Raw genomic sequence first — 16,717 nt, 5'->3', positions numbered from 1 at the left:
AAATTATCGCGTTACCGGGCGGTAATTAATTATTTTAATTAATCACGTTAAAATATTTGACGCATTTAACGCACATGCCCCGCTCAAACAGATTAAAATGACAGCAGTGTCATTTCCACTTGTTACTTGTGTTTTTTTGGTGTTTTGTGGCCCTCTGCTAGCGCTTGGGTGCGACTGGTTTTATGGGTTTCAGCACGCATGAGCATTGTGTAATTATTGACATCAACAATGGCGAGCTACTAGTTCATTTTTTGATTGAATATTTTACAAACTTTATTAAAACGAAAACATTAAGAGGGGTTTTAATATAAAATTCCTATAACTTGTACTAACATTTATCTTTTAAGAACTACAAGTCTTTCTATCCATGGATCGCTTTAACAGAATGTTAGTAGTGTTAATGCCATCTTGTTGATTTATTGTTATAATAAACAAATACAGTACTTATGTACCGTATGTTGAATGTATATATCTGTCTTGTGTCTTATCTTTCCATTCCAACAATAATTTACAGAAAAATATGGCATATTTTATAGATGGTTTGAATTGCGATTAATTACGATTAATTAATTTTTAAGCTGTGACTAACTTCATTAAAAATTTTAATCGTTTGACAGCCCTAGTACTTTTTTCTCTCAGCACAAAATTATCTATATGAATTTTTGTTATAGTGATACTGTACAATAACCCATTACATAACCACATTAAACCAAAGGAATAATTTTAAAAAATCATTAAAGAGAGAGAGAAAAAAACCCAGTAATTAAGCGTTAATCGTCCAAAGAGCATGAGTACCCTGCTCTCTGGTGGAGAAAATAGTTCTTAGTTTGAATAGTGAATACTGTAGTTCCTTCATAGTTACTACTATAAAATTAAAAGGATCATATCCCCGGTTTTCCGTGGTTAATCGGTGCCAAATAAAAACTGGGAGAGTGTTTTAAATCTGCGCTTTCAATTCATGTACTTCATTTGTTACGGTGCTTTAAAGACACATGATTGAACAGGCTTGCGTAAGCATTGAACTGGTAGCTTGTGTCTGATTGGTGTAATGGAGTCATGTGATAATTGTTGCGACGTCTCATTGGAGAAATTAGTAGCGCTAGTAGTAACGGAGTACATGTAACGCATTACTACCTATCTCTGAATACAGGGTAACCCAAAAAAACAGGAACTTTTAGCACTCCAATAAAAAACCAACAATAATGGAAGAAAAAATATTTATTCACAGAAAACGAAACTTTAAAACATGCCATTTAAGAAACATTTATGGAATTTAAATTTTTTTCAAAAGGTGTCCTCCTGTACGAAGCTACTTTTGAAATATGCTGTGGACCACTGTTTAGAAATGGGAATTTTTGAAATCGGACATGAGCAAGTGTCCGCACTGACGGACAGTGACCTTGAGCAAGTAAACACTGCAATAGAGTACTGCACAAATGCAAAGTATAGACCGCAAGGCTGCGTGACGTCACCATCATAAACCGGAAGGCGGTCTACATTGAAGTGCGCTCGCATTCGACCAATGCTGGTACTGCTTGTTTTCTGCCAGTAATCTTTCAAAAAAGAACATGCTGAGTAAACACTGTTGCTATGGGGCTTGTAGAAACAACTCTAGACATGACCACCGTCCACATATGAAGGATGTTTTCTTCATACGTTTCCCGAAGCCAAAAACCTGGGAAAAAATGTGAACACTAATTTTTCTAAAATTCGGATATTTAAATAAATTAGCCATGTTTGGACTTGTTGTAAACCTGTTCAGGCCTACATGTAGGCTCTAGATTTAACAGCTTTACCTTTTCTGCTGTAAACAAACAACTTTAGTAAGGGGGAATTGTAAATAAATTACTAGAATTAAGATGTGTTATTAATGAAAACATAGTGTTCGTTGGCTTTTGCTAAGTAGCATTTGCGATCGGACCACACGAAAATAGCAATATAAATTACCCCCAAGAACGGTCAGAGACATAGACGAACAGAGGATACAATATATTAGAAAGTCACGGCATATGGTGGTAATAGCTAGGATAGCTAGCAAGGATAGCTTGTTGAAACAGGAGAATGTCATCGTCAGTGTCGTAAGGCAATGAAAAAGGTGTCGATAAAAACTCTGGATCAGGTCGGCTCGTTTTCTCGTCCTATTCAACCCTCGACACTCAAGCCATATCTTTAACTGAACATTTGTATGTTCTTCCACATCTTTACCAGTGAATTTGGCACCAGCGACATCATTTTCGGACAGAATTGGTAGGTTTAGCTCAGTAAACATCTCGTTCGTATGCTATTTACATGCATCTACACTATAAAAAAACGTTTTTTGTGGGTAGTAGTTATGATCCACGTAATTTTATGCAAAAAATATTTAGGTAAGCAAGTGAAATGAAACAAATTGGTTAAAATCAACTCTCTTTACCTAATTTTAATCAGTAAAAACTTCAACTTGAACAAACAAGATAATATCCACCCAAAAATATTAGGTGTGTACTCAAATGTGTATTCAACGTGTCTTCTTGGAAACTGAAAATACAACCGTTTTATTTGATGATTCACTCCATCTTGGATAGCAACGTCCAGTAAGAGGTACGTTTGAACTTACTGTTTCTTTTAAAATTGACAATGCGAAAACATTAACAAGGCTGGTATGCTGCGTGTTAGATTAAGAAGCCCCGATGGTAAAAATATTTGTATATTTTATTCCTGGGTTTCAACAGCCATTCCTGATAGCTAGCTAACAATGCTCTTCAGAGCTTAGCAACATGAGTTGCTGGTAATAATGTGGCTTCATTTGAACCATTAACCTTATTTTTTAATTAACCTTTCAGTTACGGCGTACAGTATTGTCAAATTTTCTCCCTTCAGTATAATTGAGTGGCAAGTCCCTCCCCCTAAACCTGTCCGGAACACACAGCCAACAGCAGCAAGCCAGCGAAACTTTTTCCATTGAATGACGCTAGGCTTTTACTGTGGCGTGTAAACACCCAGTAATGACTATTAATAAACACAATTTATTATCAATTTAATTATTAAAAACCACAACTCTTATTAGTCAAAATGTATTAAGGAACAACTCATCAGCAAGCTATCTGATAGCCTGATAAAGATCCTGCTTATTTGATTCAGGTGTGTTGGAGGAGGGAGTCATGGAAAGCAGACTGCCCTCGAGGATCGGAGTTGGTGACCCATTCTCATGTTCTTCATTCGTTAGATAATGCTGTACTGTTCTTAAACTCAAATTATGAAATTTAAAAAAAAAAAAAAAGGGTTGCATGCAATTTATATTGTGCAGACAATTTGTTCAGTGTTGAATGAGCAAATTGTCAATAAAACAGTTGCCAATCAAATGTTTCTCTTGTGTGCAATGACTTTAGGCTTTAGAGTAAAACAATCCTTATCTATAATAGCATCTTTGAGCATTGGTAAAAGCGCTCTACAAATAAAATGCATGATTATTGTTATTATAATAATAGCAATTATTAAGTTGATATTTTAATTAATATTTATCCCAAAAAAAACAACCTTCAGTGAAATATACAATAAAATACACTACAATCATGAGTAGATAATTCTCAATTTTAATAGTTATTACGTGATATAATCTGTTTCAAAAGTTTAAGTAAACCTTACCCAAATTATTTGTGTATATTATTGTTGACGCATTAGGTAACACTTACTCAATTACTTACTAAATTTTACACTATCAAACTGAGTGTGAATTTTTACCGTAATTTTATTGAATAAATTCTATAGGTTGTTTTTTTACAATGTAACATGAGTGACAAACGCGAGTTTGACCCCCTAGCAACAGCTGCTAATGTCATGAATATTAATCAGCAAAGGTCACGTGTTACGTGTGGTACGCTATTTTAGTAACTGTAGTGAATTCAAGATGAAATCGACAGTGAGATGCTTCAATGACAAATCTCAAACGTAGATTTCAAGACTGCATTCGTACAGGAGGATGCCCATTTAAAGGACTTTTTTTCCCCAATCATTATGAATAAAATATTTTTCTTTCATTAATCTTGTTTCCCGATATTTTGTTTTCATTCTGTACTTGTGAGCATAAACCTTTAGCCCACAAGCTTTTGCACTCATCAATCCACGATTTGAAAACCTTGTCATTGATAAATGTTTAATGAGGATATACGGACATGTACAGAATCAAGATAGGCAGGCATAATGTAAATAAAAATTTGTATGATTGACTAGATTAGTGGTTTTACTTTATGGAAAATCTTTATAACAGTATGTTGACATGACCTTTTTGCAGTATTAATAATAATAAAAACTAGTTGTTATTATATGGGCATCAAGTCCCAACTATTGATGAACTACAATAAAAAGCTGTTTATCTCTGCTGCTGAGTAAACGGAAATTAAGACCTACATACCACAACATTCCTGACCAATCAGGGATTAGGTAGCAAGGTTTCAGAGGCGGGTAGAGTAGGCAAAAAGTGAATTAGTCATCCAAAAATTTACACAGGTACAAGTTAAAATATACTAAAAAAAAATACTGAAGTAATGAGTAACATTGTGAGTGACTGCTTATGATGTTTGATTTTTAAAAAAACATTTTTTAAAATCTATATGAACTGTTATTGTTATACTTTGAAGAAGAAGACGATGACCTATTACATAACAAAGGGAAAAAAAATCATTGAATTCCAGCGAGAGAAAAAATTAATACTGAAACGAAGCATCATTCGTCAAAAGAGCATTAGTGCCTCTAGCGGAGAAAACATATTTCCTATTATGAAACTAAAAGGATCACAGCTCCGGTTTTCCATAGCCAATCGGTGCCAAATAAAAACTGGAAGTGATTAAAATCGATTCATGTTGATGGCAGCGCTCTATGTCAAATACCCTTTTTTTGTTACGGTGCTTCAAGGACATCACATGATTCAACAGGCCGGCGTGATCATAGAACGGCAAGTTTGACTCTGATTGGTATGATGGAGTCATGTGATTATTGTTGTGACGTCTCATTTGGTGAAACTGGTAGCGCCACTATTAGCATCTGTCAGAAAAAAAAAAAAAAGTAAAATCTAATATGTAGAATAAAGAGGAAAAATGTAACAAGTGTAGCCCAAAGTAGTGGAGTAATAGTGTTTCTTCTTCACAAATCTACTCAAGTAAAAATAAAGAGTATGGCTTAGTATAACTACTCTTAGAAGTACATTTTTCTCAAAAAGTTACTCAAGTAAATGTAACGGAGTAAACGAAACGCGTTACTACCCACCTCTGGTCACCTTGGACTTGTATTCATCAGACGTTGGGGCTAAATGTCCCATTGAGTTTAATGTCCCTTGCTACCTTACGTACTCTAATTCTAATAAAGTCAGAAATTTGTGCAAATTGTAAGTGAAAACAGAATATAATGACTCGCAAATTATATTAAACTTATATTTACAGTATTGTATACACTACCTAAAGAAGATATTCAATGTTCAGTGTTTTGCACATTTTGTTATTAAAACATGCTTTGTTGACCAATGTAATTGCAGACTGCTGCAGTGTTGTTATAGAATAATTCCCTCCGTGCAAAATGAGTGTGAACATCCCAGGCGTTGCAGTGATGGTGCTTTTCTACCTGCTGGTGCTTGGCATTGGCATCTGGGCCTCTATGAAGACGAAGAGGATGCGTAAGAACAGGCAGGCAAATCAGATGGACATAACACTGCTGGGAAATAGAAAGATACATCTCACAGTGGGAGTTTTCACCATGACAGGTAAAGTTTTTACAAGCTTGTTGAGCTCACTGCTGTGATTGCAAAATAAAAATGTTTGGTTCTCTCATCTCAGGAACGTAGCACCAAATTTTGGGCCCTGTACAACCCCGATTTAAAAAAAAAAAGAAAAAAAAAGGGTTTTCACATTAAATCATATTGATGAGTGGTTCTTTCATTCAGCACCTGAAATAATATGATTGGCCTCACATATCATTCAAATGCCTTAAGGATGGAGAGCCACTGAGCTGCCAGAACTTGTTGCAGATGCAAAATATTTCAAGCCATTTTTAGGCAGATCTAGCTCTCTGCATACCAATGTGAGTGGGTAACTCGCCCACGTACGTATGTACATGTACATACAAACAGCAACAGTGGCTTTCTCGAGAAGACTATGTTCACTTTAATTGGACTTTCAACAGCTTCCTCTCCTCATTTCTTTCTTTTTTCCTTTTCAAAGCTTGATGTTTCATTTTTGAGCAGCAAATCGAGCCAAGTCATTCAGTCCGCCCTCATTGACGTTACACTTGACGGCGGTTGCTGTTTGCGGATGGAACCATTTCCAAGAGGGACTTTTCCAGAATGTCCGATATGTTGGAAGACTGGGAATTTTTAATTACAGTTTTTCTCGATCGCTTTGGTATGTTTGTGAGATCAGAATTGAAATTCTCAACACTACTCGTTCAATCCTCACAACAGCATATCACTAGTGCACATAAAAAACGAAAAAAAAAAAAAAAAAGAAATTTAATGTTGAGCGATATTAGTATTTTGTCTCAGTATTTTGCACAAAAAACTGGCTTTTGCTGGTAATCCATGCTGTTTTGCTACTTTTGTAACATGTGAGGAGTGATCAAGTATTTTTGAGAATTTTAATTCTGATCTGAGAAATGTACCAAAGCGATCAAGGAAAACTAATATTCTTAGTATATGTTTTTTTTTATACATATATTTGGAATACATTTTGATACAAGTAATTGGATCTTCCAATTTATTTGAAATGAAAAACATAGTTGTTTATATAATACACATGAAAGATAGTATAAGTCAATACAGATTTAATATTGCACTGATCATTTAGCCCAGGGGTCGGGAACCTTTTTGGCTGAGAGAGCCATGAATACCACATACAGTGGGACAAATAAGTATTTGGTCAACCACAAATTGTGCAAGTTCTTCCACTTGAAAATTCTTGAAAAATATAAGAGAGGCCTGTAATTGTCAACATGGGTAAACCTCAACCATGAGAGACAGAATGTGGAAAAATAAAAAAAAGAAAATCACATTGTTTGACTTTTAAAGAATTTATTTGCAAATCATGGTGAAAAATAAGTATTTGGTCAATACCAAAGGTTCATCTCAATACTTTGTTATGTACCCTTTGTTGGCAATAACAGAGACCAAACATTTTCTGTAACTCTTCACAAGCTTTTCACACACCGTTGCTGGTATTTTGGCCAATTCCTTTATGCAGATCTCCTCTAGAGCAGTGATGTTTTGGGGCTGTCGTTGGGCAACACGGACTTTCAACTCCCTCCACAGATTTTCTACGGGGTTGAGATCGAGAGACTGGCTAGGCCACTCCAGGACCTTGAAATGCTTCTTATGAAGCCACTACTTTGTTGCCCTGGCTGTGTGTTTGGGATCATAGTCATGCTAAAAGACCCAGCCACGTCTCATCTTCAATGCCTCTGCTGATGGAAGATTTTCACTCAAAATCTCTCGATACATGCCCCATTCCTTCCTTCCTTTACACAGATCAGTCGTCCTGGTCCCTTTGCAGAAAAACAGCCTCAAAGCATGATGTTTCCACCCCCAAAGCATGATGTTTCCACCCCCATGCTTCACAGTGGGTATGGTATTCTTCGGATGCAATTCAGTATTCTTTCTTCTCCAAACATGAGAACCTGTGTTTCTACCAAAAAGTTCTATTTTGGTTTCATATGACCATAGCACATTCTCCCAGTCCTCTTCTGGATCATCCAAATCCTCTCTAGCGAACCGCAAACGGGCCTGGACGTGTACTTTCTTCAGCAGGGGCACACGTCTGGCAGTGCAGGATTTGAGGCCCTGGCGGCGCATTGTGTTACTGATAGTAGCCTTTGTTACTATGGTCCCAGCTCTCTGTAGGTCATTCACTAGGTCCCCCCGTGTGGTTCTGGGATTTTTGCTCACCGTTCTTGTTATCATTTTGACGCCACGGGGTGAGATCTTGCATGGAACCCCAGATCGAGGGAGATTATCAGTGGTCTTGTATGTCTTCCATTTTCTAATAATTGCTCTCACAGTTGATTTTTTTTATACTAAGCATTTTACGTATTGCAGATTCAGTCTTCCCAGCCTGGTGTAGGTCTACAATTTTGTCTCTGGTGTGCTTCGACAGCTCTTTGGTCTTGACCATAGTGGAGTCTGCAGTGGACAGGGGTCTTTTATACCGATAATGAGTCAAAACAGGTGCCATTAATACAGATAACGAGTGGAGCCTCCTTAGACCTTGTTAGAAGAAGTTAGACCTCCTTGACAGCCAGAAATCTTGCTTGTTTGTAGGTGACCAAATACTTATTTTCCACTCTAATTTGGAAATAAATTCTTTAAAAATTAAACAATGTGATTTTCTGTTTTTTCCCCCCACATTCTGTCTCTCGTGGTTGAGGTTTACCCATGTTGACAATTACAGGCCTCTCTAATCTTTTCAAGGAGGAGAACTTGAAGAACTGTTGACTAAATACTTATTTGCCCCACTGTATTTTTAAATGTCATTCCGTGAGAGCCATGAAAAATGTTTAAAACTAAAAATACAAGTAATGTCTGCATTTTATGTAATTTCAACACTTTCAAAGTACAGTAAGTCTCTGAATTCCTTTTAATAACATTGTTATGCTGTTGGTAATCAATGATGAGTATTTCTTACCATTAATGTGACTTCTGGTGCTGCATGGTTTTGCTGATGGCTTTGTAGTCTGGTTGATACTTGGTGGGGTTAAGCTTCATGCAGGCGTTGAGAAATTTAGGATGCGTCTCATTTCATGTTCACGAAGCTCCACAAATCCTGTTTTTCCCCACCACGCATGGAGCACCATCAGTGCGCACCGACACAAGGTCATCCATCGGTAGATTTTTTTCTTTAGTGAACTTAGTGAAGGACTTAAATAAATCCTCCCCTCTTGTTGTCCCTTTCATAGTCAAACCCTTGCAATCACACTGAACTGGGATAAATTGCTTACGTCTGTTGACTCATCCAAAGCGAGAGAAATAAACAGAGCCGCATTTATGTCCTTCACTTGCATTGCCTCAATTTGATTCGACAACATAATGGTACGATCGTGAACAGTTCTTGCCGACAGAGGCATGTCTTTTATCTGTTTAATTAATTAATTTTGTCTTTATCCGAAAAGTTGTCAAAAAGTTCATTGGCAACATCAAGCATGAATGCTTTGGCATACTCCCCAACTGTGAATGGCTTTCTGTTTCTCACAATAGCTAGCCAAATTTCAGTCACCTTGTTGAGTCCAAACACGGAGTTGCTGCTGACTAGCTCTCACTTTTGATAGTAGCTCTTGACATGCTTTCTTCCTGTTGTATCCCACAGGATATTTTGATGCAAATAGAGTGTGGCAGGTGTCCAAGTGCCACTTTATATTTGACCTTTTCATAGATGCAATTTTATCATTGCATATTAGACACACTGTCCATTCCTGCTGAAAAATACGATACTCTTCGTCTTTCTTTTTTGCCGTCTTCTCAAAAGGGTTTCTAAAATTAGCTGACAAATGAAAAAAATGAAACTAAAAACGAGGGTAGTTTACTTCACGCACATGCGCACATCGACCGCTCTTTTCAACAGCAAAATACGAAGACCCCACTTGAGCAGTAGATAGATAGATAGATAGATAGATAGATAGATAGATAGATAGATAGATAGATAGATAGATAGATAGATAGATAGATAGATAGATAGATAGATAGATAGATAGATAGATAGATAGATAGATAGATAGATAGATAGATAGATAGATAGATAGATAGACAGACAGACACAACGACATGTATGCTTGCCACTTTCCCACTAAAATTACTGTGAACCGGCCTTCTAGTGGCCTGTTACCGTTGCTGTTTCGCGCAATGCGCAAAGGAGCATAGCAAGACTTTTTTTTTTTTTTTTTAAATAATTAAAGATTTGTCTGCGAGCCAGATGCAGTCGTCAAAAGAGCCAGATCTGGCTCGCGAGCCATAGGTTCCCGACCCCTGATTTAGCCCATTAATTAATTATGTTCACATTCGTGAGAAATGTTGCCCTGACCCCCATTCAATGGTCTGCTTGGTCCCGTCCGCTGAAAAAACAGTACATGCTGTTATATCTTCCATACCAATGTTGAGACCAAACCTACGTCCTTCACGTACTGTATAATAGATTTGTATCTGGTACCATTGCCTTCTAACTGTATAGCTTGGCCCAAATATTTTGAATGTCCTTCTGCAAGATTCTCAGAATAGTTCCTAAGGAAAGATAAAATCAATAGTCAGCCTCTCGAACCGCAGGCGCTCATAACATCGTTTGTTGATATTCTTCTGAGCGTCCGGTGTGGGGATTAATCCCTGCTGGAAGCCTCTCCTATCCTTGCTACTCCTCTGCCTGCAGTGGGTCTGGCCACCCCACTTGCCTGCCTCACACCTGAAGGCACACAGCGACTCACAACACTATTTCAGCACAAGGGAGGCACCCTCTTCTCTCCTCACCTGTGCGTGGTTAGTTGGCCACTGTACTACTCTGACTCTAATTTGTATCCTTCTCAAAAGATTTTTGCTCTTTTGCTGGATTTTTTGACTTTTTCATGGGCACTCACCTCTCTTTTCTGTTTACCTCTCTCCAAGTGTCTCCTGGAGTTCTCACTCAGACACCTGGAAAAATACACTCACCTGCTTCAAAGGACTTCCCTTAAGTGCGGACTTCTCTGCCTAGCCTTTTGAACACTGTAAATAAAGACACTTTAAACTGACACTCGCCTCTGGCCTCAGCTTCAGGTCAAATATTTCCCTTTAAGAGTAAGTCGTCCCTTGACAGTGTGGCTCACTTTTGCTCAGAGCATGGTGTGACGTGTTTTACTGATCTAAGTATGCATCACCTTATGGTCATTATGTAAGGAAAATTGAAACTACAGTCTCAACAGCCACACAAAGAGATTAAATATGACAAAAAATGTGTATTTGTACTAGGGCTGTCAAACGATAAAAAATTTCAATCGAGTTAGTTACAGCTTAAAATCAATCGTAATTAATCGCAATTCAAACTATCTATAAAATATGAATCTGTTAAAATTCTGTTAAAACGATCCATGGATAGAAAGACTTGTAGTTCTTAAAAGATAAATGTTAGTACAAGTTTTTGAAATGATATAATAAAAACCCCTCTTAATGTTTTCGTTTTAATAAAATTTGTAAAATTTTCAATCAAAGAATAAACTAGTAGCCCGCCATTGTTGATGTCAATAATTACACAATGCTCATCGGTGCTGAAGCCCACCAAGCACCAGCAGAGGGCGACAAAACTCCAAAATAGACAAGTAACAAGTGGACATTGCACTGTGCTGTCATTTTAATCTCTTTGAGCGGGGCATGTGCGTTAATTGCGTCAAATATTTTAACGTGATTAATTTTAAAAAATAATTACCGCCCGTTAACGCGATAATTTTGACAGCCCTAATTTGCACATTGATATCTGTGGTCTTTTAGCCGCTGTGTAAACATTTTTGAGTTGTATACTTGGGGTGCATTGGGCCTAACTGGTTAATATCCGTTTCATAATGGGGTTGGTATGGTACAATGCCTTGCAAAAGTATTCGGCCCCCTTGGACCTTGCAACCTTTCGCCACATTTCAGGCTTCAAACATAAAGATATAAAATTTAAATTTTTTGTCAAGAATCAACAACAAGTGGGACACAATCGTGAAGTGGAACAAAATTTATTGTATAATTTATACTTTTTTAACAAATAAAAAACTGAAAAGTGGGGCGTGCAATATTATTCGGCCCCCTTGCATTAATACTTTGTAGCGCCACCTTTTGCTCCAATTACAGCTGCAAGTCGCTTGGGGTATGTTTCTATCAGTTTTGCACATTGAGAGACTGACATTCTTGCCCATTCTTCCTTGCAAAACAGCTCGAGCTCAGTGAGGTTGGATGGAGAGTGTTTGTGAACAGCAGTCTTCAGCTCTTTCCACAGATTCTCGATTGGATTCAGGTCTGGACTTCGACTTGGCCATTCTAACACCTGGATACGTTTATTTTTGAACCATTCCATTGTAGATTTGGCTTTATGTTTTGGATCATTGTCCTGTTGGAAGATAAATCTCCGTCCCAGTCTCAGGTCTTGTGCAGATACCAACAGGTTTTCTTCCAGAATGTTCCTGTATTTGGCTGCATCCATCTTCCCGTCAATTTTAACCATCTTCCCTGTCCCTGCTGAAGAAAAGCAGGCCCAAACCATGATGCTGCCACCACCATGTTTGACAGTGGGGATGGTGTGTTCAGGGTGATGAGCTGTGTTGCTTTTACGCCAAACATATCGTTTTGCATTGTGGCCAAAAAGTTCAATTTTGGTTTCATCTGACCAGAGCACCTTCTTCCACATGTTTGATGTGTCTCTCAGGTGGCTTGTGGCAAACTTTAAACGAGACTTTTTATGGGTATCTTTGAGAAATGGCTTTCTTCTTGCCACTCTTCCATAAAGGCCAGATTTGTGCAGTGTACGACTGATTGTTGTCCTATGGACAGACTCTCCCACCTCAGCTGTAGATCTCTGCAGTTCATCCAGAGTGATCATGGGCCTCTTGGCTGCATCTCTGATCAGTTTTCTCCTTGTTTGAGAAGAAAGTTTGGAAGGACGGCCGGGTCTTGGTAGATTTGCAGTGGTCTGATGCTCCTTCCATTTCAATATGATGGCTTGCACAGTGCTCCTTGAGATGTTTAAAGCTTGGGAAATCTTTTTGTATCCAAATCCAGCTTTAAACTTCTCCACAACAGTATCTCGGACCTGCCTGGTGTGTTCCTTGGTTTTCATAATGCTCTCTGCACTTTAAACAGAACCCTGAGACTATCACAGAGCAGGTGCATTTATACGGAGACTTGATTACACACAGTTGGATTCTATTTATCATCATCAGTCATTTAGGACAACATTGGATCATTCAGAGATCCTCACTGAACTTCTGGAGTGAGTTTGCTGCACTGAAAGTAAAGAGGCCGACTAATATTGCACGCCCCACTTTTCAGTTTTTTATTTGTTAAAAAAGTTTAAATTATCCAATAAATGTTGTTCCACTTCACGATTGTGTCCCACTTGTTGTTGATTCTTGACAAAAAAATTAAATTTCATATCTTTATGTTTGAAGCCTGAAATGTGGCGAAAAGTTGCAAGATTCAAGGGGGCCGAATACTTTTGCAAGGCACTGTACATGTTGCTGACTGCGTTTGTTTTAATTGTGTGAGTAGTCCAGAACCGCCACTCCCAAAACGTGCACATTGATCTGTGCGTAGAGACCCGCATTGCCTGAGGGCTGTGTTATTTCCATCAACGATGACTATAACGAAAATATTTCATTGACGAACAATTTTTTCATGACACGGACGAGACTATAACGAGCTAAAAAGGTGTCTTTGGAAAACATAACGACACGAATGTCAGTTTTCATCTGACGAGACCAGAACGAGATGAAAATACGCCATAGGTTCAGTCACATGTTCACAAATTTTATGTGTAGTTAGCCTGCATCGTAGCAGAGTCTGGTAGTGTCACTCATGTGTCGTGTTGCGCCCCCAACTCACCTACGAGTGTCCTCTCCAGTCTCTCCATTGTTGTTTTGAGTCACAAAAGGTAAGATTTGTCTTCTTATCTTGGCAAGAGAGAATATGCCTTTTAAGGTCTATGCTGAATGATCACCACACACCAACTGTAACTCGTAGCATTAGCATAGCATTCATGTTCGCGTTAGCATTAGGCTATTGCTAACTACGATCGTCCTCTTTAACTCTCTGACAACACTTTTTTACATACAGATCGTGGCATCCAGGTGGGTATAACTAATTGAAAATAATGTACTGTTTTCTTGGTAAGTGTGTATTATCGCGTGATACATTTAAAGATGTACAGTACAGTATGTGCTCGTCTGTCAATGTTCATTCAGTTGGAAACACTTTTTTTTTTTAATCTCTTTATTTTTGGAGGATAACTTTCTAATTTTACAGATGAAAATATTGAGTAAACGTCGACCAAAACTAGATGAAATTAGTCTCAGTTTTCGTCAACAAAAACCAGAGGAAGACATACACATTTTGAAATGACTAAAATATGACTAAGACTAATTAGTATTATCATCCATAAGACTCAGGGGCAGTTTACATGGCGACTCTGCGACACAAAGACACATTGACTTTGTTGCGGAGTGGCCTCGCGTTCGTATGGTGTCGGCAAAGAAGGAAGGCAAAGATGCAAACCTTGGAATCCTGCCTCCAAAGTGGAAGAATTTAATTCCGGGGGCGTGAGGGGGGGCTTGCTCCGCATGCATATCAAAAGTTCGTCAGCAACTTGTACACGTCACATTGGGCGTGCGCAGCGGTGCTACTAAACATTAAAAACAGCAAATATGGCTGAACATCGGCTTTAATTTACTGTTTTTATAATCTTTTTAATTTAAATATGTTGAATGTTTTAATTTTTGTGCCTTTTTGAACAAAAGAAAATGCCATTGCTTGGAATGGGCGGGCATGTTGTCTTCCGGGCTGAGGAGGTCAGAGTGCATCATTCGCTGTCGCCTTGTAAATCTGCACTGCCGCCTAAGGCCTGGCATGAATACTACATCGTTTTCATGCAGAATTGTGACATTGTTCGAATGGAGACGGAACCATTTAAATGCAAACATGAAATTTTTCGTCTTCTCGGAGAGTCACCATGTAAACGGCCCCGAAGACGAAAACAACACTGCCTGAGGGGCACCATATAAAGCAGGTTTTCTAACAGTGTGACTGTTTTATTGTTTCATTGCTTTATAGCAGCTAGCCAGCAATTACGCAGCAGACACAAGAAAAAGAGAGAGCGACAGAAAAAGACAAAGACATTTTATCTTGAGAATGTTCTAATCCAGGTGTGTTCAAACGATGGCCTGTGGGTCAACTGCAGCCCACTGCCCTGTTTTTATTGCCCCGCAGCAAATTAAGAAACTATCATTGAATATGGCAGGCATAAGAAGCTTAAATTTAGCATAAATTCTGTTGCACAGCCCAGATTTAACTTTGGATAGCTTGTCAAGTAAGCGCCATTAGCTCAGGCATCAGACCTTGACATGCTGAAACCAATGGAGGAAACTGTAGAATTTCAGTATTTTTTTTTTTTTTTTTTACATAAATTTATATAAAAGATAATCCAATAAGATAAATTGCAAGCTTGGTTGTGATTTTCATGACTTTTATTGCTGTCACTGGGCATTTTCTCTTTGTCTGCAAAGTTTGTTTAAGAAGTGTAAATATAAATATATAATTTGCAATGTCCTTATACCTCTGGATTAGATGTACTTGTAGCCCTTAACTCATTCACTGCTGCTGACACTTATAGACATCAAATCAATTTCAACTGAAAAGCTTGAGTGATCATGTTGCATGGCCACTTACTGCGGTAGACGTCCAATCCAATTTGATTAGGAGGGTTGGCAACGACTGTAAAATCGTCTGACTCTGTCAATGGTGGCCAATGAGCTAAGACTTTATAACAAACACATTTTAAAACCTGATCTTTTTTACCCTTTTCCGATCCTTTGTTTAGCAATTGCAAGTGGGAGGATTTCAAGTTGGCTCTTGCATCTTTTGATTTACTGAAAGTGTCCCTCAGAGAAAAGACGTTTGGACACTTATGTTCTGATCAAATGAATGTAATGTATGTTGTAATGTTGTAACCTACAGCTACTTTCATTGGAGGAGGATTTATTGTTGGACTAAGTGAGGTAGTTTACAATCCAGACTTGGGACTGGCCTGGGCTGTCATGCCAATTACAATCAGCTTATCTTTTCTGATAGGTAAGAACCTCCCCTGGGTCTATTATTTGATTTTATTTAGTTCTTCCCTATCAGAAATATAGATTTTATATTACATGAAAATGTGTTATTGTATATTAATAACTCTTGAGTGGTTAAAGGAGGATATCTAAATTTCACTTGGTTGGTGCAAACATTCACAATTACGTGTGACTAAAGGAGGACTCGTCTTCGCCAAGCCAATGAGAGAGAAAAAGTATGTGACAATGATGGACCCGTTCCGTGAGAAATATGGAACGATAATAAGTGGCATCCTGTCTGTGGCACTGATAATGGCTGATCTTGTGTGGGTGCCTTCAACTCTCATTGGCTTGGGTAAGTAAAAATGTTGCCGTTCACATAATAGAAAAAGTGCAAAAACATGGCATGGTTCATTAGAAAACGCATTCCAGAACAGGAATACATTTTTGCATGTCGCAACTTTGTCACTTTTAGGTGCGTCAATGAGTGTGATCTTGGATTTGTCATACGTGCATTGTATTTGGATTTCGGCTGCAGTGGCCATTGTCTACACATTGCTGGGGGGACTCATTTCTGTAGCCTACACAGACATTGTACAGCTGATGCTAATGTTCTTTGGTCTGGTGAGTGATCGTTTCACATAATTCCACAGACATTTATCGTGACTAATTGTATTTCTTTTAGTGGCTATGCGTCCCTTTTCTGCTGATGAACCCATATTCAGCAGACATCACTACGACGGCTTTCAACTTTACTTACCAAGCCCCCTGGGTCACTTCTGTTGAATCAGACAGAATGTGGAGGTGGATTGATCAGTTTTTGCTGTTGGTAAGAGCTTTGTACTGCTTCCAGTATGTGCACCTACAGTGGCTTGACAAGTTTACACAAGTTCAAATATCTTTTTTTTTGGCATTTTACTAACGGGAACAAGGTTAATTACTTAACAAC

General features: G+C 38.2%; 1 protein-coding gene across 13 annotated transcripts in view; it reads left to right on the top strand.

Annotated features, from left to right (window-relative positions):
* LOC130924446 (high-affinity choline transporter 1-like) overlaps positions 1-16,717 on the top strand; it is a 41,188-nt gene that overhangs the window by 527 nt on the left and 23,944 nt on the right. For 10 of the 13 annotated variants that reach the window (XR_009064876.1, XR_009064877.1, XR_009064880.1 and 7 more), the window contains exons 2-6: positions 5,507-5,731; positions 15,677-15,790; positions 15,968-16,123; positions 16,244-16,392; positions 16,454-16,597. Coding sequence is in view for 8 of the 13 variants with exons in the window: in XM_057851028.1 (XP_057707011.1) it covers positions 5,548-5,731; positions 15,677-15,790; positions 15,968-16,123; positions 16,244-16,392; positions 16,454-16,597 (747 nt within the window). In the remaining 5 variants the exon portion in view is untranslated. Of the gene's footprint in view, positions 1-5,115; positions 5,732-15,676; positions 15,791-15,967; positions 16,124-16,243; positions 16,393-16,453; positions 16,598-16,717 lie in introns of those variants that run through there. The other 3 variants (XM_057851022.1, XM_057851025.1, XM_057851023.1) reach the window with 3 other exon arrangements.

The sequence above is a fragment of the Corythoichthys intestinalis genome, chromosome 11 (assembly GCF_030265065.1).
Source record: "Corythoichthys intestinalis isolate RoL2023-P3 chromosome 11, ASM3026506v1, whole genome shotgun sequence".
Lineage (NCBI taxonomy): Eukaryota > Metazoa > Chordata > Actinopteri > Syngnathiformes > Syngnathidae > Corythoichthys > Corythoichthys intestinalis.
The sequence above is the reverse complement of the archived record's forward strand: the minus strand, read 5'-3'. Positions and strand labels throughout refer to the sequence as shown.